This window comes from Thalassophryne amazonica, chromosome 5, assembly GCF_902500255.1.
Source record: "Thalassophryne amazonica chromosome 5, fThaAma1.1, whole genome shotgun sequence".
NCBI lineage: Eukaryota > Metazoa > Chordata > Actinopteri > Batrachoidiformes > Batrachoididae > Thalassophryne > Thalassophryne amazonica.
Window position 1 is genome coordinate 63,487,137 of NC_047107.1, and position 26,962 is coordinate 63,514,098.

The window sequence follows — 26,962 nt, forward strand, 5'->3', positions numbered from 1 at the left end:
GTTTGTGAACAATATTTGAGGGAAATGGTGATATTGTGTATGTGGAAAAAGTTTTAGATCTTTGAGTTCATCTCATACAAAATGGGAGCAAAACCAAAAGTGTTGCGTTTATATTTTTGTTGAGTGTACTTGATAGGCTGGAAAATCATTTTGGGATTACTGGGAGTGCCCTTGCATGGCTGACATCATACTTGACCAGTCGTTTTGTGTTTTGTACAGTAACACTACCTCTAACCTTAGTGACATGAAATTTGGGGTTCCACAGGGGTCTGTCTTAGGCCCCCTGCTTTTCTCCCTTTATATAGCATCCCTTGGGCACATATTGCGGCGTTTTGGGATTACCTTTCACTGGTATGCAGATGATACTCAGTAGTTATACATGCCGATAACTGCTGGTAATCTCGTTCACATAAATCCTTAGAAGATTGCCTTGCAGCAGTGAGAAGTTGGATGTCTGGAAACTTCCTACTTTTAAACACTGGTAAGATTGAAATGATGGTTTTTGGTCCAGTGAGACATCGGCATCAATTTAACCAGTTAACACTCAGCCTAGGCTCGTGTGTCATACATTACACTGACAAAGTGAGGAACCTTGGGGTAATTTCTGATCCTTCATTGTCCTTTGGCCTCCGCATTAGAAATATTACTATGACTGCTTTAACCTGCGAAATATAGCGAAGATTCGTCCCATCCTGTCTATGGCTGATGCTGAGACCCTGACCCATGCATTTATCTCTTCTAGATTGGACTACTGCAATGTTCTATTTTCTGGTTTACCGCAGTCTAGCATTAGGGCTCTCCAATTGGTTCAAAATGCTGCAGCCAGACTTTTGACACTAAGCAGAATGTACAACCACATTACACCCATTTTGGCATCCCTTCACTGGCTTCCTGTCCCAGTGAGATCAGATTTTAAGGTTCTGCTACTAACCTATAAAATTATTCATGGACTGGCACCTCCCTACCTGTTGGGAAGGTGTCGTAGCACGGACCCACAACAGGGGGCGCAAATGAACGGACAATGAATAAGCCAAAAAGTAACAATTTAATGTTGTGATAATACACAACTAAATACACAGAATCTGCAAAGTCAATTGACACCAGGTGACGTGTGGGCAGGCTCGAAGATAGAAGACCCCCGACGAGAGAGAAGCCGCGTCCCACACGGCTTCCACCACCAACGGTCTGAAGAACACCGGAGCCGCCAAATCCCGAGTCCCCAGGTGGCCTCTGTCTTCGGCTGTCGACCCTGGTACTGCTGGCAGAAAGCAGAGACAAGATGAATGAGTGTGAGTCCGCACACTCAGTAATCCACAGTCTGCACACAGTTAGGAGGGAGCACCTCCACCTCCAATCACACACTCGTGCAGCTCCTGATTAACCACTTATCTGGTTTGGAGTGTGAGGCGAAGCCGTTGCTGTCACACCAACGCCAAGTTCACAGACAAGGAAAACACCAGGAAAACGGCTGCAACAGAAGTTCAGATTATTACACAAGGTATTAGTCAGCAGAGAAATTACCTCTTCAGTAGTTGATTTCTCGGCGAGGAGGTGGAGTTGCAGACCGGCCTTTATGGTGACGATGATGAACGAGTGACAGCTGGTGCAGAGGATGAATGACAGCTGTCACTTCTTCTGGGTCTGGCGCCCTCTCGTGCTTGGAGCCAGCACTCCAAGCAGGGCGCCCTCTGGTGGTGGTGGGCCAGCAGTACCTCCTCTTCAGCGGCCCACATAACACTACCTAGCTGACCTAACACACTGGTACCTTACGTACCGGCCGGGCTTTACGTTCTCAGGGTGCAGGACTACTTTGTGTCCCTAAAGTGAATAAGAAGTCTGCAGGTCACAGAGCTTTCACTTATCGTGCCCCTGTTCTGTGGAATGATCTCCCTGCGTCAATAAAACAGTCAGATTCTATGGAGATTTTCAAATCCAGACTTAAGACGTACTTCTTTTCCCTTTCATATGGCTAGCATACTGGTAGTTTTGTTTTACGCTTTTTACTCTTAATTCATTTATTAGTAATTGGAGGGGGCTGCGGCCTCAACTTTACCTCTGGGTGTTTTAGTGAAGTTTTAAGCTAGTGGTCGGCGATCACCTTAGAATTTCTCTGTTTTTCTTCATGTTTAATGCTGGCAAATTATACAGTATTTTTTTGTCTTTCTGGTGCCTGATTCTGTTTTTTCTCTGTTTAAGGTGCAGCTCCATCCAGAGATGGGAGTTGTATTCGTGTTGGATACAGGTGAGCACCGACAAAACTCCTATTTTCAGACCCTCCAGAAATTTGTGATGCAAGAATTTCAACAAATCAACAAAGAATTCAACCAATAAACATGTACATATCTAGATAGATATAAATATATTAGTCAAATTATTTAATTGCACTGTAATTAAATTTAGCAAATATCTGTGAGGGACTGTATTTTGGGCCATGTTAGCATCTTTTATTGTGCTCAGTGACATGAAATACAGACCTGTCAAATTGAATGTGAAGCTTTGTTGCTCATTGCAGGGTTGTTTGTATAAACATTTGTGATAAATGGCGATTATGTTCTTAATGACATGATTTGCTGCATGCAAACCCAACAGCCAGTTCTCTGAAGCCAGTTTGTGTCACTGGAAAAACCAACAAAACCTGTTCAGATGAAAACCGGTGCTTTCATTCTTTGAAAGCCTTGCAATCTTTTCATCTTGAATGCAAATAAAGGGAATCATTACAGTATAATTTAGCTAATTTGCTTATGTAACTTTAACCACTTGCACCTTACACAACTTTACAGGTCAATGTTCATCAAGTAACCGTGTCAAAGCGGTTTACATCTAACCGAGTTACTCCTTTTGGATAGGCTGTGATTTAGCAGTACTCAGGATTTGCTCATTTGCAAATGAAGATTAGATTAAAGTTTGAGGGAGACAAGTGACAAAGAGAAGTAAAAAATTTATTGCAGTATTTGTTCCACCAAAGAGGTATGAATCCTCTTTCCTCTTATTACTAGGGTGACCTAATACAACAATATCTACATTTACAAAATATCCTCCTGCAATAGGCCACATATACTGCATGCGTAGTTTGAAATAGAATAAATTATGTTCAGAGGACTCTGCCATTGTACAGAATGGACAAATAAAAGTGAACAAAAATAAAAATTCTTTTTTTTTTTTTCCTTTTTCTTTTCTTTCAAAGATCTAAAAGCTAAAAGGAACCATCAGGGTGCTAGTAGTATAATAAACTCCAAAAACACTTTAATAAGAACATCAAAAAGACTAATTTCCAACATTCACTTAAGGTTTTATTCTTTTTTTACAGCTTTTTCGTCTTCAGAGATATAAACATTTTAGTTTTTGTCATGTTAAACTATGATACAGTGGGAGTAGAAATGAGCGACTAGAATCTGCTGCACAACAGCGAAGGAGCTCCCACAACAATGTTGACAAAACATTTCCCTCCAGGTCTCTTCTGATAGCCTTTTTAAAGGATAATATGGGTGAATTATTCCTTTAATTCCTTCTGGATTCTATCCCCTGAACATATACAAAAAAAAAATAAAAAATAAAAAATCAGCAGTCCCTCAAATATAATAAAGTCTTATGTTCTGTCATTTTCATTTTTTGCAAGAATAAGTAAAATTATGTAGTGTCAAATATTCTTGCCCTCTTGTGTTTTCTTACAAAAATGAGAAAGGAAAAGAAATTAATCCAGTGACGTTTGGCTGTGTTGTTGGAGGCGGCAGGTTGAGGAGAAGGAGCGTAGAGGAGGAAGAATTTGATAAAAGTAGAACTGGAGCAGTGGGTCCAAAAAGAAAGGAGGAAAAAAAAAAAACCCAAAACAAAACACACTGGGGCTATTAGCTAGCCCCTCCTTCCCGCGCTGCGTATAGTGAGCGTAAAGTCTGTACTATTTTGTTGCTCAGTTTGTGATTGCTGGTCAAGGCAATCTTCTTGTAAATGATGTCCGACTCCTTAATAGTGTCCACCCAAGGCACCAGTTTACGACCATCCCGTTTCTTAGCCTCCGCCCAAGGCCCTGAGTATGAACCAGCCATCCAGTGGACGCTGTACCCATTGGAGGTCTTTTGGATGACTCGAGCTATTTGCGGTCGATCTTTGTATTTGGGGCAGCAAAGGGCAATCACATCCATAGCTTCCACTGTCTCACTCATACGGCCAGGGTCTGAGGAGTCACCTGCTCGCCTTGACCTTCGAGAAGACTGAAGTGGGGGGGAAGGAGAGGAGAATATAAATGGTTACATCTTTTAACTCCCACAGTGATTTTATAACTTTGGTACACAGACATCTCACCCCGGGGTTCCTGTCATCAACATCACTGTCATCATCATCTGTCTCTGGTCCCGCCTGATTACGCGGACTAGGTCCTGACAGAGCGCCGGAGCCTCCGAGGAGAGCATTTATGGCTTTGTTTCTGATGTTTGCACTGGCAGATGCTTCTCCTTCCTCATCCTCCTCATCTGGGTCCAAGTGTTCCATCAGAACTTTGAACTGTAAAGTGGAGACATCAGGCTTAATTTTAAGTTTCAGACTCCAAAGCAGTTAATCTTCCAAATGCATTAGAACGGAACTTGGGTAAACACTACACACTGACAATAGGAGTGGGGGGGGGGGGGGGGGGGGGGGGGGGGGGGGGAGCATTTTTTTTTTTACACTTAGATGCAGACATGGAAGAACCTGAATTGATTTGCAAATGCCAAACATTGATTTTTCTTTTTTAAATGTTAACAGTGGAACAATGACGAAAAATCACAAAAATTGGAAGTTCAGCACCCAGACAGTCTGTGGCACACACATAGGAAGGTTTATGTTTTTAGTTTATGGGAACACTTTGGCTTTGATGAAGCAGAAGGGGGGAAAGACCTGATGAGGTCCACAATGTAGGTAAGGTCTCAACAATATAAACAAAAAGACAGCAAACAAGAGAAATCATATACACATTTCCACCTGGAAGTGGAAGAAAAACAGCTGGTTGTGGCTGCTGCTAACCAGAGAACCATCAAAGTTATATCAAAGCTTCTGCTAAACTCAGAGAGGGTAAAGCCAATTGAAAACTTGGTTCCCACTTTGTTAAAGCTATGCATTTTTAGTCAGCTGTTACGAACCAGCACCCTCATTTATCCAACTGTGTGTAGGAAATGTTCTAAATGCTGTCGTACAAACAAATTTAGCTTGTGTGCAAGTGCACACAAATAATCCATATTTGTCAAACAGGTGCACGCCAGCCTTACACGCAGTTGTAAGTCTCAGCTGTTGATAAATCCCACAGGTTCTAAATCACCATGCCTGTACATGTTCATCGTCATTTACATTCAGAATTGCCCTCAGTAACAATATATATGGTAACAAAACATCCATTTGTTGTTTGCGTTCCTGGGCGGAATAACAGCGCAGAATATCAACTTTTGTGGAACAGTGATAAAAATAAATAAATAAATGTGCCACTAGGTGGCGACAGCCTATCTGCCAGTCATCTGGACCCCATCATGAGCAAAGACTATTCACTTGTCATTCATTGTTGCACCTTAAATTGAGACAACAAAAATTTTATGAAGTGTTAACACACTCACCACTATACTGACCAAAAACAAAAAAACCAAACAAACAAACAAAGTTTCAATTAACAGAATATGTTGATAATTATTCATCGCAAAGAGTGGTCCCACAATCCTTTGTGCTCTGGTGATTTCCCTGGGCTGCTGTATTATCTATTAATTTGAGGAGTGAAAATGTGTTCCAATTTTTAATATAAAATGGCAGGAATGAAACTATTTTCTTTATGCCTTGCAGTAACAGGTGACACACAAGATTTTATTTTATTTTTTATGGTAAAGATCGTTAATTTTTTTAATTTAAATTCTGAAGTCAAAAGCTGCTGTATAGTCCAGACAGGTGTCTTTAGAATGTTTTAACAATAAGGCCCATAAAAAAACAGTTATCATCATTGACATCATAAAAAAGTCATGAGGGAGAGTGGATTTTTTTATTAGTTTTGTCTGATGCAACGAGGATGATTTTCTTCAAAAGAAGATGTGAAATTCAGCTGCAGTTTGCCAGAGGCACACAGAATAGAATGCGTCATCAGCACAGAGCTACAACTCCCTGAGGAAAAACTCATCTTGCAACCATTGTATTTAGCATCCAAGCTACCTCCATTGTGCAGCATACCACATGCATACTGGCTGTAAATATTGCTCATGGTCGCCTTGGGGTAACGCTCACCCTGTACCATGGCTTCAGCTTCTTGGCTTTATCGGCAACTGTCCTTGTGTGTGTGGTTGTCAATGACAAGTGCCAGGTTCGGGGTCCAGCTCAATAAACTTCCACTGTCTTCAGCTAAAGCATACTCACCACCTAGTGGACATACCGGTTCTTGGACCAGATGTATTGCTGTCAATGAAATTCGCAAAAAAAAAAAAAAAAAAAAAAAAAAAATCGATGTGGGCCAATTCCGGCATGCGGGTGGGGATGATAAACTAATGTTTTTTAATATTTAATGAGGCCTAATGAGACTACACGTTTCATTGTGACTCGACATAATGACTAATTGTGTACTTATTAATTTGAGGAAATGAAGAATGTATGAACACAGCAGCAATGCCAGTTTTTGCAGTTTCCCTGTTTAGAAGCTGTGCTTATTCACAGTTTTGAGTGTGCATATATTTGCATATGTAACTACAAGTTGATAAATTCCATACTTTGCCTAGAAATGTGTTAGAGAAATTGTTAAGGTTAAACCTGTTAAAATGAGACAACCCAAACAAAATGGCTGATAAATGAGACCCCAGGATTTTCATGCTACTTTGCACATTGGAGCATTCAAAATACGCTGTCTTTTAAAAGTAACGTAGTAAATGACAAAACAGAGCTAGCTAATGCTCAGAAAAAAGATGCATCAAAGTGCAGAGAGAATCATTTTATCATCGCATCTCAGCTCTCTGAACAGTCAAAGCCAAATCCTGAGGTGTCTAATGATTCTCACTTCTAAAACTAATACTGAACAAGAAGAAATCAGAAGTTACACAATGAATTAATACAAAGTAAACACACTTCCCTGAACACAATGAAAGACTTCAAGAAACTTAACAGTAACTAACAACTTAGGAAGGAGGCTGCCATGTGCTTCAGATAAATACCTCTGATAATGTAAGTGAACCTATAAAAAAGAAAACAAAAAGCACAATTATTCAATTGTAGTACTCACATCTAGGTACTGCTTGACGATTCGCCTCTTAACATCTTCTGTTAGCGTAGCATTAGCCATGTTATTTGAGATGAAGTCGATAGTCTGTCGCGGGGCTGAATGAACGTTGCTTTTTTCTGTTCACTGCTTTATCATAAACTTTAGCTGACTCGGTCGGCGAGTACTTCTGGATTTTACTGTGGGAAGACAAAAATGTTTCAGTTATAAACCACAATTTTCAATTTGGCTTATCAGAATAACAAAGGACTAAAATGTAATTATAAAATCACTAAGATAATGCATTTTGGCAGTCTTACCTGTCAGAGAATCCATATTGAATCTTCAGATGTTGTTTGAGCACCAGGAGCAACAGAATACCCTGCACAGCATTAGCAAAGTCCAACAAACCCATGGGATTATCTGGGAGGAGCCTCATTACTTTGTCCACATCCTCCACATCCAAATCCTCCAGGTCAGAGTCAGATTCTGAGCTTTCTGACTGTGCAACACGCCTTTTGGCCTTTTTGGGCCGCCGTACCACTTCGTCGTAATCATCGTTGCTGCTGCTCGTTTCGTCCTGACTCGTGGGAGAACTGCAGTTCATCTTTTCCTCGTCTTCTTCCCCATCTGATGTGTTTTTCCACTGCTTTTTCTCCTTTCGCCTTGGCTCTTTTAGCAAAAACTAGATGCAGCACAAGATTGAAATGAACAATAAACCACATTCACATAACCATTTGTTATTTTATTTGAATTCTGTGATGTGTCTGGCTTCCTGAAAACAAAAGAAACTTGAGATATAAGATAACTTGGAAAACTGTGCTCTACCTCTTTGAAGGTTTGCAACAAGTTGCTGCCAGAAACAGACAGTGTGATGTCTATGTGATGCATTATGAAGAGAGGCTCCTCCTGGCTCTGGTAGGGGAAACAGGCTAGGTTGTCAGCTAAAAAAAGCAGCATGTTGACGTCTGTCTTCTGCAAAACACGAGAGGGAGAGAGAAAGAGTATGACTGACAGACAGTGACTGACGTAGACTAAATTTCTGCTTTTGATTGAATGATGACAGCACTTATTTGAAAACCCTGGAAAATAAATTGTGATCCATGTGAACAAGCGCTTTGAACTGCCACTCCATGTTCTACTTTGGAGCAGTTCTTGCACAAACAAATACGCTTGTTGAGTCAAAACCATGTATAGCACGCAAGACAAACTTAGAGAAGAGGTGCAAGGGAATTTTAAATGTGATAAACGTACTCGTGTATACTGTTCAAATACAGTGAACACAAAAATATTTTATTATCCTTATTCAAGTCAATTTACAAACTGTATATCAACACATACAGTATATATATTTTGGAATGGTAATATGGACTGATGTGCATTGAACAAAGCAAACAGAAAGATGATAAACCATGATTGTTTTCTATAGTACCTAGACATGATAGAGAAAACAACAGACTTACCACCTCTCTCAAGTTTATGGTGCACATAGGCAAGATGTGTTACTAATGTCATATTTGCATCATTCTTGGCACATTCCTGACATTTGTAACATGACTTAATGCATCTGAATAGGTTTCTTAATAGTGCGTGATATTTGTGATTTTCGTGGAGTATGTTTTTTGGCTGTCAAAAATTTTCCACGAATGTCTCGCCTTATGTAGTGGAGGTCACAACTGAGCTTATTGATCCGTCTTGATTAATGGTGATCCTTAACAGAGCATGACAGCGTTCTTCTCTGATGTGCGCACAATTACATGCTGCTGCACCGCATTCACTTTCATTGCTGCAGTATACTGAAGGACAGTGACGGCAAGTCGGCCAAAAACCCGTTCCAATGCTCACTCAGCGTGCTCCTGCAGGTATCTCCACCTGCTGCAGGTGCCTGATTTTTGGGGGGAAAACGAGCGAGAGTTACGTGGAGGCACACATCTGGCTCTCCATCTCCTCCTCCTTTCTGCGCCACTCCATGGCACAGAGCCCAACTAAGCATGCAGTCACAAAGTTCTTCTGCTGCTGGTTCTGCTGGATTTTGAGGAGCAAACTGGGGCGATCTGAATTGTTCAGCAACTAACGGTTGGATGACAGTTCGCTTCATTCACAACGTGACAGAACTTAATGCGCTGAACAGCGCGCAACAACGTGGAACATTATTCTTGACCATGTGTATTGGTTCCTGATAATTCTCCAGCAACAACGTGCCATTAATCGTAACACGTGGTAACAGGTTTCAGCAGTTTCTGAGAACACTTGACGCCTCTGCCTCAAATCATCACATTCGTGATCAGGGGCCAAGAATGTATACTTCGTGGCATTCATGACTTGTCGTCGTTATGTGTAAACGCAACATTACTGGGATAGAGAGATTGACTCATTACAATTGATTACTACAGAGAGAAATAGAAATAATATAAAAAAGCACCTTCTGTTTTAGTGGTTTGTGGCAAAAATTTAACTTGTGGAACTTTGTTGTTGTTAGCGACTGCTCTCTTGCCCCTAGTGGACACTGTCATATCATTGGTAGCTGTCTACTTTTCCACTGATGTAAACAGAACTTCCATCTTTTATCATCTGCTAATGATGAGTAAACTCAGCATAAAAAAGGAAGCAGTTTCTTTATTTTGGTAACTGTCTTTTATTTAATTTAATAAAATGAGGTTTGTCTCTCTTTAATGCTGAAGCCCCAGTCACACATAGCAAGAATGTGCAGGAACCAGGCAGACACGGCAAAAATGGCCATAATCCAGATGCAGTCAGGAGGGAAAGAGGTGTGTAGACTGTGGGCGGATCCTGTCCAGACTACCTCGTCCACATCTGCACGATCAGGCAGCGCCGTGTTCCTCCCTTTGCACAGGACCTGCCGGTACTGAACGTTGGAGTACAACCAACATATGGTTGCCTTTCCAGAAAACTTTAATTTCTTTCTCTTTTTTTTGCTCACATCAGCAGCACAATGCAACTCTATATACCATGAAGTCTGGTTGGATTATCACATTGGATTTATTTATGCCATGGTTGTTTGCAGCACACAGCAGTCGGGTGAGAGGGTTTTCACCACAGGCTGTGGTCCGTGGCTCCTGTCCACCCTTAGTCCATGGGCCAAGCAAGTTTTCGGTACCACTTAAGGGGGAACACTTAGAATCCAGTCTTAGTGTATCATGGCCTATGCAAAAATGTATGAAAGCCAACCCAGGGTGGTAGCTGTAGCCAGGTAGGGGTCAATGAAAAATTACACAGAGGTCAAACTTTAAAAATGCTCCAATCATGTTGAAAACTATATCACATCATTCATCTGATCATAACAATTCCAAAAAGGTATAGTTTGGACTATCTATGATGGAATGTTCTGGAGTTATGGGGTTAAAAACAGCAAAAATGGTGACAAAGGTCAATTTCAGTTTGTACAGGGGTCAAATATTAAAGTTGCTCTAATTTCAGTAAAAACAAATTATGCAAATTATTGTTTAGGTTAATAGAGTTCTAAAAAGGAATAGTTTGCACCATCTGTCATGCTTAGTTATCATGTTACAGGGTAACATATGTCACATGTCATAGAATTCAATGGATGCTGACCTTTTTTGACCTTTACTTTGGAGACAAAACATTCAACACAGTCAAAACTATTCCATTATTGATCCTTTTATTTCAACCAATAATTTGCATCATTTTTTTGCTGAAATTGGAGCATCTTTAATTTTTGACCCACATGATTTTTTGATTCATCCATGCTGGAGCAGCAGCCCTGGCATATGATCTATATTTAATGTTCAATCCGGACACAATCACCTCATCCATCCTAATATGCTGCTCCAACTCATCCACACGGTTTTCCAAAATCTGTATTTTATTGTCTTTCTCCAGCAGCATTTTTCTGAGTTCTCTGACTTCCTTTAATAAACCAAGCAGTTTTCAACATGATTGGAGCATTTTTAAAGTTTCACCTCTGTGTAATTCTTCATTGACCCCTACCTGGCTACAGCTACCACCCTGGGATGGCTATCATACATTTTTGTGTAGGACGTGATATTGTAGGACACTGAGGCTGGATTCTAAGTGTTTTTTTCCCCCTTAAGGGGTACCTATTAGGTCAAAATTCATGACTGGCTCATGGACTACCTGCTCTGTGAAACACTCCTGGGGCCATTGCCGGAGGTGAGATTCATGTTTAATAATGTTGTCATGGAGTGGTGATACAGTTCCACGTCATACCTCCTACAGAGTTAGATGGTGATGAAGTAATAGTATGTATAGTACAGCGGTGAGATCCATTCAGCTCCAAGCCTCTGACACGTGCAATAACGCATTACTGCGCATGAGTCCATGGAGTGGCGCACCTGCCCATGGTGTCACAGATATGATAGGCACAATATTTCACATTATTTATGTCACCCATGGGAAGGAATGGAAATATATCTGTACTGTAAGGTCTATTATGGATATCACAGCCTGTTCAGATCTGCGGCAGCAGTATGACGCATTGACCTGCAGTGGCACGCGGTGCTTTCGGTTTAATTGCACGCTGTTCACATTCACTGCACATGATGAATGTGTGCCACATAAATGTTATTACATATCAACATTTCCTTTGCACAACATGCTGGTAGGCTTTGCCGTGACCAGTCCATCTCGGAACTCAATCAGCTGCAATCAGATAATTTCAAATGCTGTTATGACGCCGTCAGAATATGTACATTGCGCACAAACTGCACACAGAACACTATCAAACGTGCGTACCATCTCGACAGCACCAAGAGTGTTTTGAACTGTGCAACACACTCAAGGCAGCCAAGCGAATGGGACCAAATATGTAGACTGCCCTGAGACTGCTGTCCATCAGTCTTCAGACCGCACCTCAATACTTGCCGAACGGTAGCCGGATGTGTCATTCTGACGCCATTCGGCCTCAATTGGTGTATGTGCGACGGTGTTCTGAATGGAGTTTATCATGAAGGATTTTACACACACACACACACACACACACAAATATATATATTAGGGTGGTTCAAAAAAATAAAAGTTGGAAATTCATTACTCTCACTCCTTCATTTTATGATGCTTTGGGAAAAAAGAAAGCCTGCCAAATATTTTTGTCATACATTAATATTTAGAGGTAGCACATCATAGCTGAAGGTTGTAAATATATCAATTATCGCTGCCCGAATGCCCATGCAATAGGTTATCCATTATCCAGTATCTAATCACATCACTTATAAAGAGGATAGAAGTTAACCACCTGAGTGTAACTAAAGTATAATTTTATATTCAATTTAAAACTATACCTGGGTTTAAATATTTCTCACAAACAACATACTTTCAAAAATGTTATTTTAAGCTACAACCTGAAAATTTTGCTTCAATTCACAGCTTCTTTTCTTTCAGATCTTTGGTGATGGTGAATCTAACATGAGATAAATGTAAAAAGAGACACTTGCTGACTTAACATGCTTAACCATTAACTGGAAACTTCAGTAAAACATGTCAGCTACTAGAAGTAGAACATTTGTATACCTTATTGGTTCCACCGACTGAAATAAAGGGAAACAAATTGCCCTCAAATGGGCAAATACTCAAGGTATTTTTCTTCAAACACACTGATTTGAAGAAAACTGTCCATGATGCTGTTGTGACCTCTATAGACATGGCAATTCCTTTTTGGGAGAGAGCTAGAATCCCACTGAGGGCAAAGCAGCATCTGATCACAAAGTTAGAAAAGGTGTTCGGAAAATGGAAAACATTGAAAAAGACCAAGAATCACAATACAGACAAGCAGAAGAAAGATGAAACAGTGTTTTGTGAATCTTTGGAGGACTTGTTTGACATGGCACATCAGGATGTCCTAACAATGATAAAGTTTGAAGATGACAGACAGTTCCTACTTGCTCAGCGAGAGAAAGGTAGAGGATGCATGACAGGCATAGATAAAATACAAACTGCCAAAGAACAAAGAGCAGAAAAAAGGAAAGCTGCAGAAGCAAAATACAAAGAGAAACTGGAGGAGCCTGGACCATCTAATGTCTCACTACCTGACACTGTCTCCAGCCAGAGTGAAGAGAACACAGAAAGTCCAGATGAAGAATTTGTTATGCCAGTGCCACAAAAAGCCAGTAAAATTAAAGCTGTTGTAACACCAGGACTTGCAGCAGCATTGGATAGGACCAAACAACAGACAGAAGTGCCACCTATATTCTGACTGAAACAGCAGCAAGTCTTGGTCATGATGCAAGCAACTTAAATATCATTATCATGTAAAGGATGTTCTCTTATGTTACACAGCTGTATAATTGGTTCTTGTGCTGATTCATACATTTTTGAATATTAAGTACTGCAAGGCATAAAGAATATTATTGTTTGGAGCTAGATCAAAATATATGTGGAAATATATAAAGTATAGACTTATTTAAATTTATCAATAATGAAACAGTATTTCATCAATAAAATGAAAGTGCAATGTTTAATTGTTACAAAATCTTCGCTACCCCAGTATGTAGGTATTGTAGGAGCATGATACATGTACGAGAAGAACTGCATCTCACAATTCATGTTTTAGTGTTAACTATTTTATGGGATATGAAAAGATTTGATTTTCCAATGTATTGCCATAATTTCTGTCCTGACATATCAATATTAAACTGACAGAAATAATTTGGAAATATCTGGAAACGACCATACTATATGACAAAGTTATTGCGAGCAAAATCTTTAAGGGCTGTGTGCTACCAGTAAAAATTATTAGAGTTTTATGAAATTGTACATGATGTGTTTTTATGTTAAGTACAACAAATTTAGAGGGTGAGACTTGAAGTTTTTTTTTTTTTTTTAAATTGACCATTTTTATGGACCACCCTAATATATATACATACATATATGTATACATACATGTATACATATATACATAGAGGACCATCAGATGCAGCAGAGGACCATCGGATGCAGCTTACTACCCATTGGGACATCTACATCTCCAGATGTAGAGACAAAGCCACCTGCATGCTCCGAGACTCCACCCACCCTGCGCCAGTGGTGGGCACAGTTCCGATAATCTGATAACAGATAATTATCGAAGATAATGTTTGCATTATCGGATTATCTTTTTAGATCACTTTAAAAACCATTATCGGACTAATTATCTTCCGATACATTTTTGTCCGATAACTTTTAGACCGATAACATTGTAAACAAAGATGAACAATGACAAACATTTTTAAAATTTAAAATCAGCTGAGCACCTACCTGTTAAAAGTTTCCTAACAGATGTATAGTTCTACCCTCTGCAAACAGAAGAGAGGTGTTTTTGAAGAAACCACTCTATCCTCTGCAAGGCAAAAGTGGTGTCACAAAAAAAAAAAAAAAAAAAAAATTTCCTTTAACACCATACTGATACGCTGGCAATATCACCCAAGTCATCCAGAGGCATACATTTTTAACTTATGGTTCAACTTTTAACCAAACTAATTTTGGACAAGTTATTTAAAATTACTGACATGTCTGACGTTTCATAAAGTGAAAATATCAGATATATGTTTTAGTTTTAAAGTAATGTGCTAATTTTAAGGTTTTAGTGAGCACATGCTGTGCCCAGCAGTGCATTATGGGTGATAGGGTAATCTCAGTACGTTCACGACAGGACAAATGCATTTCAGACACTCTGTTCAGGCTCCATGGACAACAGCATTAAACTCTAGTGCCTAAAACTCTAGTGAATATATTCTCTGGGCTTATAGACGTTGTTATTGTATTTTCGTTTGTTAAATTCCATGCATCTTAAATGTAGCAGACACGGATTATCTGGAATTTTGTTTTGGCACGTTTTCATGGTCTCTACTGCCATCTACTGGCCAGTAGTGTTCATGGCAGTATTCGTCCTGAAGCTGGGCAGACATCCATCCATCCATCCATTTTCTTCCGCTTTATCCGGAGTCTAGTCACGGGGGCAGCAGCTCAAGCAAAGCCGCCCAGACCTCCCAATCCACACACACCTCCCCCAGCTCCTCCGGGGGAACCCCAAGGCTCTGTTGAGATGTTCAAAAAGCAACTAAAGACTCTACTTTTTAAACAGGCTTTTCATGGCCAATAATCTTTTAGGACTGTTTTACTGTATATTTTTATTGTTTTACCTTGTAAAAGCGCTTTGTGACCCCTGTCTGTGAAAAGCGCTATATAAATAAAGTTTACCTACTTACTTTCCCAAGCCAGCCGAGAGATGTAATCCTTCCAGCGTGTCCTGGGTCTTCCCCGGGGCCTCCTCCCAATGGGACGTGCCCGGAACACCTCTCCAGCGAGGCGTCCAGGGGGCATCCGGAAAAGATGCCCGAGCCACCTCAACTGACTCCTTTCAACGTGGAGGAGCAGCGGCTCGACTCCGAGCTCCTCCCGAGTGACCGAGCTCCTCACCCTATCACTAAGGGAGCGCCCAGCCACCCTGCGGAGGAAACTCATCTCGGCCGCTTGTACCCGCAATCTCGTTCTTTCGGTCATGAGCCAAATCTCATGACCATAGGTGAGGATCGGAATGTAGATCGAGAGCTTTGCCCCCCTACTCAGCTCTCTCTTCACCACGACGGTCCGATACAGCGACCGCATCACTGCAGACGCTGCACCAATCCGTCTATCGATCTCACGCTCCATCCGTCCCTCACTCGTGAATAAGACCCCGAGATACTTAAACTCCTCCACTTGAGGCAAGGACACTCCACCGACCTGAAGAGGGCAAAGCACCTTTTTCCGGTCGAGAACCATGGCCTCGGATTTGGAGGTGCTGATTTTCATCCCGGACGCCTCACACTCGGCTGCAAACCGCCCCAGTGCACGCTGAAGGTCCTGATTTGACGAAGCCAACAGAACCACATCATCCGCAAACAGCAGAGACGAGATTCTGTGGTTCCCAAACCAGAAACCCTCTACACCCTGGCTGCGCCTAGAAATTCTGTCCATAAAAATAATGAACAGAACCGGTGACAAAGGGCAGCCCTGGCGGAGGCCAACGTGCACTGGAAACAGGTTTGACTTACTACCGGCAATGCAAACCAAGCTCCTGCTGCGGACGTAAAGGGACCGGATAGCCCTTAGCAAAGGACCCCAGACCCCGTACTCCTGGAGCATTCCCCACAGGGTGCCCCGAGCAGCCGCATCAGCAATGGAGGTGGAGAACATGGTCCACTCGGACTCCATGTCTCCAACCTCCTCCGGGATCTGGGAGAAGCTCTCCCCCAGGTGGGAGTTGAAGACCTCCCTGACAGAGGGTTCCGCCAGTCGTACCCAGCAGACCCTCATGATACGTTTGGGCCTGCCAGGTCTGACCGGCTTCCTACCCTCCCAGCGGATCCAACTCACCACCAGGTGGTGATCGGTCAACAGCTCTGCCCCTCTCTTTACTACAGTGTCCGAGACACGTGGCCGAAGGTCAGATAATATGACTACAAAGTCGATCATCGATCTCCGGCTCAGGGTGTCCTGGTGCCACGTGCACTTATGGACACCCTTGTGCTCAAACATGGTGTTCGTGATGGACAAACAGTGACTAGCACAGAAGTCCAACAACTGAACACCACTCGGGTTCAGATCATGCTGGGCAGACACTGTATGATATTTTAATCACTGTACTCGGTTTCAGTTCAAACTATACAACAGAACCGCACAGTGTAAAAGTTTAGAGCGCCCAATTTATGTTCTTACACACATTGTACATTCAATGACACGTCGGACTCATGTTTCCAGAAGCAAAATGTAAGCTTTTTTTCCAAACTTAATTTACAAAAACTCTCGAACAGTAGTGTTCATGGCAGTATTCGCCCTAAGTACTAAGCGTATGGGCACCAGTAGATGGCAGTGTTCTATTTATTTTGACCCCGGTTATATTAGATGGTTGTCAAATCAACTTTTTGGCTTTGTAAATGCTCTTGCTTGCCTCTACTGGTGGTTGGCTCTCACTGCGGTATTGTATCACTTCCTGTTCCGGAGCACAGCGGTGTTTTTCTGTATCTGTTAGCTGTTTAATCTGCGCAGTTAGATTGATCTAGTTATCTAGATTACGATTTGTTTCCCAGTGTAATCTTTACGTGCCTTAACTAAAGCACTCATTCTGCTGAATCACCTCTAAATTATTTACACATTATTCACTTTGCGTGTTTTTAGGAATCCGCTAGCTTAGCGTAGCTACTAGCTCTTAGCCGATTTAGCATGGCGGCTTCTCCTGTCTCTCCCGCTCTTTTCTGCTCTGGGTGTGAAATGTTTAGTTATTCCTCGGCCTCCTTTAGCAGTAATGGTACTTGTAATAAGTGTAGCTTATTCGTAGCTTTGGAGGCCAGGCTGGGCGAATTGGAGACTCGGCTCCGCACCGTGGAAAATTCTACAGCTAGCCAGGCCCCTGTAGTCGGTGCGGACCAAGGTAGCTTAGCCGCCGTTAGTTACCCCCTGGCAGATCCCGAGCAGCCGGGAAAGCAGGCTGACTGGGTGACTGTGAGGAGGAAGCGTAGCCCTAAACAGAAGCCCCGTGTACACCGCCAACCCGTTCACATTTCTAACCGTTTTTCCCCACTCGACGACACACCCGTCGAGGATCAAACTCTGGTTATTGGCGACTCTGTTTTGAGAAATGTGAAGTTAGCGACACCAGCAACCATAGTCAATTGTCTTCCGGGGGCCAGAGCAGGCGACATTGAAGGAAATTTGAAACTGCTGGTTAAGGCTAAGCGTAAATTTGGTAAGATTGTAATTCACGTCGGCAGTAATGACACCCGGTTACGCCAATCGGAGGTCACTAAAATTAACATTAAATCGGTGTGTAACTTTGCAAAAACAATGTCGGACTCTGTAGTTTTCTCTGGGCCCCTCCCCAATCAGACCGGGAGTGACATGTTTAGCCGCATGTTCTCCTTGAATTGCTGGCTGTCTGAGTGGTGTCCAAAAAATGAGGTGGGCTTCATAGATAATTGGCAAAGCTTCTGGGGAAAACCTGGTCTTGTTAGGAGAGACGGCATCCATCCCACTTTGGATGGAGCAGCTCTCATTTCTAGAAATCTGGCTAATTTTCTTAAATCCTCCAAACCGTGACTATCCAGGGTTGGGACCAGGAAGCAGAGTTGTAGTCTTACACACCTCTCTGCAGCTTCTCTCCCCCTGCCATCCCCTCATTACCCCATCCCCGTAGAGACGGTGCCTGCTCCCAGACTACCAATAACCAGCAAAAATCTATTTAAGCATAAAAATTCAAAAAGAAAAATAATATAGCACCTTCTACTGCACCACAGACTAAAACAGTTAAATGTGGTCTATTAAACATTAGGTCTCTCTCTTCTAAGTCCCTGTTGGTAAATGATATAATAATTGATCAACATATTGATTTATTCTGCCTAACAGAAACCTGGTTACAGCAGGATGAATATGTTAGTTTAAATGAGTCAACACCCCCGAGTCACACTAACTGTCAGAATGCTCGTAGCACGGGCCGGGGCGGTGGATTAGCAGCAATCTTCCATTCCAGCTTATTAATGAATCAAAACCCAGACAGAGCTTTAATTCATTTGAAAGCTTGTCTCTTAGTCTTGTCCATCCAAATTGGAAGTCCCAAAAACCAGTTTTATTTGTTATTATCTATCGTCCACCTGGTCGTTACTGTGAGTTTCTCTGTGAATTTTCAGACCTTTTGTCTGACTTAGTGCTTAGCTCAGATAAGATAATTATAGTGGGCGATTTTAACATCCACACAGATGCTGAGAATGACAGCCTCAACACTGCATTTAATCTATTATTAGACTCTATTGGCTTTGCTCAAAAAGTAAATGAGTCCACCCACCACTTTAATCATATCTTAGATCTTGTTCTGACTTATGGTATGGAAATAGAAGACTTAACAGTATTCCCTGAAAACTCCCTTCTGTCTGATCATTTTTTAATAACATTTACATTTACTCTGATGGACTACCCAGCAGTAGGGAATAAGTTTCATTACACTAGAAGTCTTTCAGAAAGCGCTGTAACTAGGTTTAAGGATATGATTCCTTCTTTATGTTCTCTAATGCCATATAACAACACAGTGCAGAGTAGCTACCTAAACTCTGTAAGGGAGATAGAGTATCTCGTCAATAGTTTTACATCCTCATTGAAGACAACTTTGGATGCTGTAGCTCCTCTGAAAAAGAGAGCTTTAAATCAGAAGTGTCTGACTCCATGGTATAACTCTCAAACTCGTAGCTTAAAGCAGATAACCCGTAAGTTGGAGAGGAAATGGCGTCTCACTAATTTAGAAGATCTTCACTTAGCCTGGAAAAAGAGTCTGTTGCTCTATAAAAAAGCCCTCCGTAAAGCTAGGACATCTTTCTACTCATCACTAATTGAAGAAAATAAGAACAACCCCAGGTTTCTTTTCAGCACTGTAGCCAGGCTGACAAAGAGTCAGAGCTCTATTGAGCTGAGTATTCCATTATCTTTAACTAGTAATGAGTTCATGACTTTCTTTGCTAACAAAATTTTAACTATTAGAGAAAAAATTACTCATAACCATCCCAAAGACGTATCGTTATCTTTGGCTGCTTTCAGTGATGCCGGTATTTGGTTAGACTCTTTCTCTCCGATTGTTCTGAGTTATTTTCATTAGTTACTTCATCCAAACCATCAACATGTTTATTAGACCCCATTCCTACCAGGCTGCTCAAGGAAGCCCTACCATTATTTAATGCTTCGATCTTAAATATGATCAATCTATCTTTGTTAGTTGGCTATGTACCACAGGCTTTTAAGGTGGCAGTAATTAAACCATTACTTAAAAAGCCATCACTTGACCCAGCTATCTTAGCTAATTATAGGCCAATCTCCAACCTTCCTTTTCTCTCAAAAATTCTTGAAAGGGTAGTTGTAAAACAGCTAACTGATCATCTGCAGAGGAATGGTCTATTTGAAGAGTTTCAGTCAGGTTTTAGAATTCATCATAGTACAGAAACAGCATTAGTGAAGGTTACAAATGATCTTCTTATGGCCTCGGACAGTGGACTCATCTCTGTGCTTGTTCTGTTAGACCTCAGTGCTGCTTTTGATACTGTTGACCATAAAATTTTATTACAGAGATTAGAGCATGCCATAGGTATTAAAGGCACTGCGCTGCGGTGGTTTGAATCATATTTGTCTAATAGATTACAATTTGTTCATGTAAATGGGGAATCTTCTTCACAGACTAAAGTTAATTATGGAGTTCCACAAGGTTCTGTGCTAGGACCAATTTTATTCACTTTATATATGCTTCCCTTAGGCAGTATTATTAGACGGTATTGCTTAAATTTTCATTGTTACGCAGATGATACCCAGCTTTATCTATCCATGAAGCCAGAGGACACACACCAATTAGCTAAACTGCAGGATTGTCTTACAGACATAAAGACATGGATGACCTCTAATTTCCTGCTTTTAAACTCAGATAAAACTGAAGTTATTGTTCTTGGCCCCACAAATCTTAGAAACATGGTGTCTAACCAGATCCTTACTCTGGATGGCATTACCTTGACCTCTAGTAATACTGTGAGAAATCTTGGAGTCATTTTTGATCAGGATATGTCATTCAAAGCGCATATTAAACAAATATGTAGGACTGCTTTTTTGCATTTACGCAATATCTCTAAAATCAGAAAGGTCTTGTCTCAGAGTGATGCTGAAAAACTAATTCATGCATTTATTTCCTCTAGGCTGGACTATTGTAATTCATTATTATCAGGTTGTCCTAAAAGTTCCCTAAAAAGCCTTCAGTTAATTCAAAATGCTGCAGCTAGAGTGCTGACGGGGACTAGAAGGAGAGAGCATATCTCACCCATATTGGCCTCTCTTCATTGGCTTCCTGTTAATTCTAGAATAGAATTTAAAATTCTTCTTCTTACTTATAAGGTTTTGAATAATCAGGTCCCATCTTATCTTAGGGACCTCGTAGTACCATATCACCCCAATAGAGCGCTTCGCTCTCAGACTGCAGGCTTACTTGTAGTTCCTAGGGTTTGTAAGAGTAGAATGGGAGGCAGAGCCTTCAGCTTTCAGGCTCCTCTCCTGTGGAACCAGCTCCCAATTCAGATCAGGGAGACAGACACCCTCTCTACTTTTAAGATTAGGCTTAAAACTTTCCTTTTTGCTAAAGCTTATAGTTAGGGCTGGATCAGGTGACCCTGAACCATCCCTTAGTTATGCTGCTATAGACGTAGACTGCTGGGGGGTTCCCATGATGCACTGTTTCTTTCTCTTTTTGCTCTGTATGCACCACTCTGCATTTAATCATTAGTGATCGATCTCTGCTCCCCTCCACAGCATGTCTTTTTCCTGGTTCTCTCCCTCAGCCCCAACCAGTCCCAGCAGAAGACTGCCCCTCCCTGAGCCTGGTTCTGCTGGAGGTTTCTTCCTGTTAAAAGGGAGTTTTTCCTTCCCACTGTAGCCAAGTGCTTGCTCACAGGGGGTCGTTTTGACCGTTGGGGTTTTACATCATTATTGTATGGCCTTGCCTTACAATATAAAGCGCCTTGGGGCAACTGTTTGTTGTGATTTGGCGCTATATAAAAAAAAAATTGATTGATTGATTGATTGATTGAAATGGCTTTTTTTTTTTTTTTTTTTTTACAAATTAAGTTTAAAAACAAAACAACAACAAAAAAAAACATTACAAGACAGCTCTATGGTGTTTGCACAGGCACAGTGCGAGCGGTTTGAGGCTTGTAGCCCCTCAGCAGCAGGATACAGAATAATATCAAACAGGTTTGATTTTCATTCGACCATACGATTGGCGATCAGGAGGTGGTCGTGAGATGTTGAATGCAGCTTGTTACTCCATGTACACTACACGATGCAGGACGCGCAATTAACCTGAAACTCGGTCCAAAAAATTCTCGAACGAATGAAAAATCATCTGAAAAAGGGCCAAAACTTGCACAGTGTAAAGCCAACATTTATGTGTCAAGACAAAGTGCACATTTTACATCATCATCAAACGTGCGTATGGCGCTAATAAAATGAGCGCACATTCTCTCCACATGCAAAACATTTTGTGATGACACTTCCAGGGCTCCATAAAAATGCCTGTTTTTACAAATAAAAAATGGAACATTTTACAAAAGCACATTTATCTGTAAACACCAACACATGACACATGTCACATTAACGTGTTGATTTACATAATGAATGACTGAACCAATCAGTGTTTAGCAGAGGCACTTTTACCCAGAATCCTTTGCGATCTGTCTGTGTTTGTTACAAAACCTCAGAATTAGTGCATTATTCAACATTAAAAGATATATGTTATATTTTAACTTTGTACAAATGACAGAATTGACATTAATTTGAGTTATTCTATCGGTATTAATGTTATTTATAAATCAAAACCATAAGTCAGCATGACTTTATTTTCCAAGACCTCTGCCTGACCAGAGCATTGTGATTGATAGAGAGCTGGCTTTGTGGCTGCTCTCAGGGTGCCTCTGTGCTGGAAGCTGTGCAGTAAACAAGAGCTTCCAGCAGTGGGCAGGATGTTCAAAGACAAAAGTGTGGCCTCATTGTTTGGGTCTGTTGTCACTTTTAATATTACTAGAAGCTATTGTGGCGTTAAAACTCAAATACAGTTTATTAGTAGTTGTAAATGTACCAGAGACAATATTGGAATTGATCTGTTATCGGTTATCTGTACCTTCCGATACATTTTTGGGTGGTTTATTGTTTTATCTTTATCAAAGATAACTTTTCAGTTATCTGATTATCTGTTATCAAAGTTAATTTTTTGGTTATCTGTGCCCACCACTGCCCTGCGCACAGTCTGTTCACACCTCTTCCATCTGGAAGGAGGCTGTGCAGCATCCGGGCAAAAACGTCCAGACTGAAAAACAGCTTCTACCCGAATGCTGTCAGACTGTTGAACAGTTCAACATCCACCGCCAAACTGTGAACATTGCACTACATGCACATTGTCACCTTCTTAATACTCTAATGCTGCTGCCGACCCTGTGCCCTGTATATATATTCTATGGCCACGGGGGTGCGTATATTATACACTGCAAAGTTTATATTGCAAAAGCTTCTACAATAAGTTAGGTAAAAAAAAAAAAAAACAGTTAACTACACCAAGACCTGGAGAAACTGCATTTAGTATATATATATATATATATATATATATATATATATATATATATATATATATGTGTGTGTGTTCTCCACTCAGATTGCAATAGCCAATCACAGATTAGCCTTTCTGTCCATCATTTACCTGTATTTTGGCATGCTTGGCGCCAGAACGTTATGTTGGATCCAAAAAGGCTAGGACCTTTTCTTAATAGGACTAGCTGTTAAATTCCCAAATAATCAGCAAATCAATTGTTGGAGGTGCCCTCTTAGATGAGATGGGATCAATGATCACAAGGTGCCACCACCACGCCACATCTTCAGTTGTTTGCCCCGAACGTCATTGGGTGTTTCGGCCACTTACAACAAGAGACCCTCTGCCGAGGTTGGCCCATCCCAGGCTGATCAGACCCGGGCGTGCAGCATATGGGGGGGTGTCACCTGGTGGTCATTTGGAAGCCCAAGTTGCCTCTTTGCGTTTCAGCCACAACCAGTGACTGCTCCGCTCAGCTACAGTGGCAAGTTCTTTGATTAGCTTCCTTTGGGCCTACCCTCTGATTCCTACTTCTTTCAGGAACTTTGTGGTGGATCTGGCTACAAAGCCTCTACAGCCGACCTCCACTGGCCACACCTTCACACTCCGGCCCCGCCCCTCTGCTTCAGCTGCTAGATTGGAATATCGCAGTCGCTTCCTTTCAAATGCCTCATCGATGGCATCCTCCCATGGAACGGTCAGCTCAATGATGAAGACACGTCGGCAGGATTTGGACCAGAGGATCAGGTCAGGACGCAGGTTGGTCACTACAATTTCGGGTGGGAAGGTGAGCCTCTGGCTGAGGTCCACTTGCATTTCCCAATCGCGGGCTATGTTCAACAGGCCCGGATCCGGGGATAACTTGGTCCCTCTTTTTTCTCCTTCCCGAACGAAAATCTTGCATTGGAAGGTAGGCTGGGGGTTTACGGGCATGGCATTGGTGGTTACCCTCCTGTTCTCAAGTTCAGCAGCCAAGCACTTCAACACCTGGTTGTGGCGCCAGGTGTATCTTCCCTGTGTCAGGCTTGCCTTGCACCCCACCAGGATGTGTTTGAGGGTTGCCGGGACTGCACACTGGACACAGGCTGGGTCTTCTCCATACCAGACATGTAGGTTGGTTGGAGATGGCAGGACATCATATGTTGCTCTAATAATGAAGCTTAGCCAGTTGGACTCCATGCTCCTTAGGTCGCTCCATGTGATGTTCTTCCTCTCCACGCCCTCCCACTTCATCCAGCGGCCTTGCTGAGCTTGGGAGACAGCTGTCGCACACCTGGCTGCTGCTTCCTGGTTTCTCACTTCTTCCACCACCATGTGCCACCGTTCCGCTGGGGTAGCCTTTTGCCATGTGGATGCTGTTGCTTCCAGACCCAAGCCACCTCTGCCATGCTGGACATGCCCCACTATGTCCCGGTGTCTGAGGGCGGTCTTTGCCACCGCAACTGCCACAGACGGTTTCCATTTCCTCCCTGTTGCTAGGGTTGGAGCAGCTCCTCTGACGGCAGGATCATGGGATTCGGTAAGAGTCATCTCTAGCCCTGCTTTGGCACATTTGTACTCCTCCACCAAGCTTGAAATTGGCAGAGAGAGGGCTCCATTGCCATACAAGCCTATGCTGGTAAAGCATTTAGGCAGTCCAAGGAAAAAATTATGGAATCATGAAAAACAAAAGAACGCTCCAACACATCACTAGTATTTTGTTGCACCACCTCTGGCTTTTATAACAGCTTGCAGTCTCTGAGGCATGGACTTAATGAGTGACAAACAGTACTCTTTATCAATCTGGCTCCAACTTTCTCTGATTGCTGTTGCCAGATCAGCTTTGCAGGTTGGAGCCTTGTCATGGACCATTTTCTTCAACTTCCACCAAAGATTTTCAATTGGATTAAGATCCGGACTATTTGCAGGCCATGACATTGACCCTATGTGTCTTTCTGCAAGGAATGTTTTCACAGTTTTTGCTCTATGGCAAGATGCATTATCATCTTGAAAAATGATTTCATCATCCCCAAACATCCTTTCAATTGATGGGATAAGAAAAGTGTCCAAAATATCAACGTAAACTTGTGCATTTATTGATGATGTAATGACAGCCATCTCCCCAGTGCCTTTACCTGACATGCAGCCCCATATCATCAATGACTGTGGAAATTTACATGTTCTCTTCAGGCAGTCATCTTTATAAATCTCATTGGAACGGCACCTAACAAAAGTTCCAGCATCATCACCTTGCCCAATGCAGATTCGAGATTCATCACTGAATATGACTTTCATCCAAATCAAATCAATTTTATTTATATAGCGCCAAATCACAAGTCATCCACAGTCCACGATTGCTTTTCCTTAGCCCATTGTAACCTTGTTTTTTTCTGTTTAGGTGTTGATGGCTTTCGTTTAGCTTTTCTGTATGTAAATCCCATTTCCTTTAGGCGGTTTCTTACAGTTCGGTCACAGGCGTTGACTCCAGTTTCCTCCCATTCGTTCCTCATTTGTTTTGTTGTGCATTTTCGATTTTTGAGACATATTGCTTTAAGTTTTCTGTCTTGACGCTTTGACGTCTTCCTTGGTCTATCAGTATGTTTGCCTTTAATAACCTTCCCATGTTGTTTGTATTTGGTCCAGAGTTTAGACACAGCTGACTGTGAACAACCAACATCTTTTGCAACATTGCGTGATGATTTACCCTCTTTAAAGAGTTTGATAATCCTCTCCTTTGTTTCAATTGACATCTCTCGTGTTGGAGCCATGATTCATGTCAGTCCACTTGGTGCAACAGCTCTCCAAGGTGTGATCAATCCTTTTTAGATGCAGACTAACGAGCAGATCTGATTTGATGCAGGTGTTAGTTTTGTGGATGAAAATTTACAGGGTGATTCCATAATTTATTCCTCAGAATTGAGTGATTCCATATTTTTTTCCCTCTGCTTGGTCTAAAAAAATAACCGTTACTGACAGCCACAATTTTTTTTCCTGATTTCTTATAGTGTTTCTTAAAGCCAGAAAGTTGCCATTTGAAATGACTTTAGTTTTGTGTCATGTCTGTGATCTGCCTTTTTTCTACAAAATTAAACAACTGAATGAACATCCTCCGCGGCCGGTGATTCCATAATTTTTGCCAGGGGTTGTACCTCTGTTTGTCAGAGTAGGTCTTCCTCAAGTGCTCCTCTAGCTCCCTTATGGGTGCTTTGAGGGTCCCCGTTTTCTCCTTGACAAACAGGTGTTTGACGAACCTGTAGGGGTCTCTGTAGAAGGCAGTCCTTGTTCATTCCTTCTTCTTATGTTGCTTTCTCAAGGATTCTGCTCTTCGCAGTGTTGCAAGATGCTGTTTACTGTCGCCCTGGAGTGCCTCAAGTCCTTTCCTTTCCACCTCTGTGGCCTTCTTCCAGTGTTTTCTCAGGGACCTTCTTTCTTTCACCAGTCTCTCAATCCCCTGTTGTCTTCTGGACTTGAGATGCGTCCCTGGTTCCTTCCGTGCTCCAAGATTCATGCTCTTTATCCCGAATCTCTCTGCTCCATAGCTGTAGATGATCTCACCCATCTTGTTCAACTTCCTGTCTACATGCCCTTTCAGACCTTCTAGAAGATGGACAATGTCTGTATCTGTTGGTTCCCACTCCTTTTTCTGGCAGGATTTGGGCCACAAGATTTGAGGCTTCCGTCCCTTCATCTCC

General features: G+C 41.8%; 1 protein-coding gene and 1 long non-coding RNA gene across 2 annotated transcripts in view; one reads left to right on the forward strand and one right to left on the reverse strand.

The window, feature by feature from the left end:
• Positions 1 to 6,261, forward strand: part of LOC117510638 — an 11,898-nt gene extending 5,637 nt beyond the window's left edge. Inside the window, exons 2-3 of the long non-coding RNA XR_004560773.1 lie at positions 5,968 to 5,979; positions 6,114 to 6,261. This is a non-coding gene — a long non-coding RNA (uncharacterized LOC117510638). The remainder of the gene's footprint in view (positions 1 to 5,967; positions 5,980 to 6,113) is intronic.
• The window catches only part of nipbla (NIPBL cohesin loading factor a), a 157,241-nt gene continuing 133,197 nt past the window's right edge, over positions 2,919 to 26,962 (reverse strand). The window contains 6 exon segments of the mRNA XM_034170432.1: positions 2,919 to 4,208; positions 4,300 to 4,497; positions 7,211 to 7,324; positions 7,326 to 7,386; positions 7,507 to 7,871; positions 8,015 to 8,161. Of these exon segments, the coding sequence (XP_034026323.1) occupies positions 3,846 to 4,208; positions 4,300 to 4,497; positions 7,211 to 7,324; positions 7,326 to 7,386; positions 7,507 to 7,871; positions 8,015 to 8,161 (1,248 nt within the window). The 3' untranslated portion in view covers positions 2,919 to 3,845.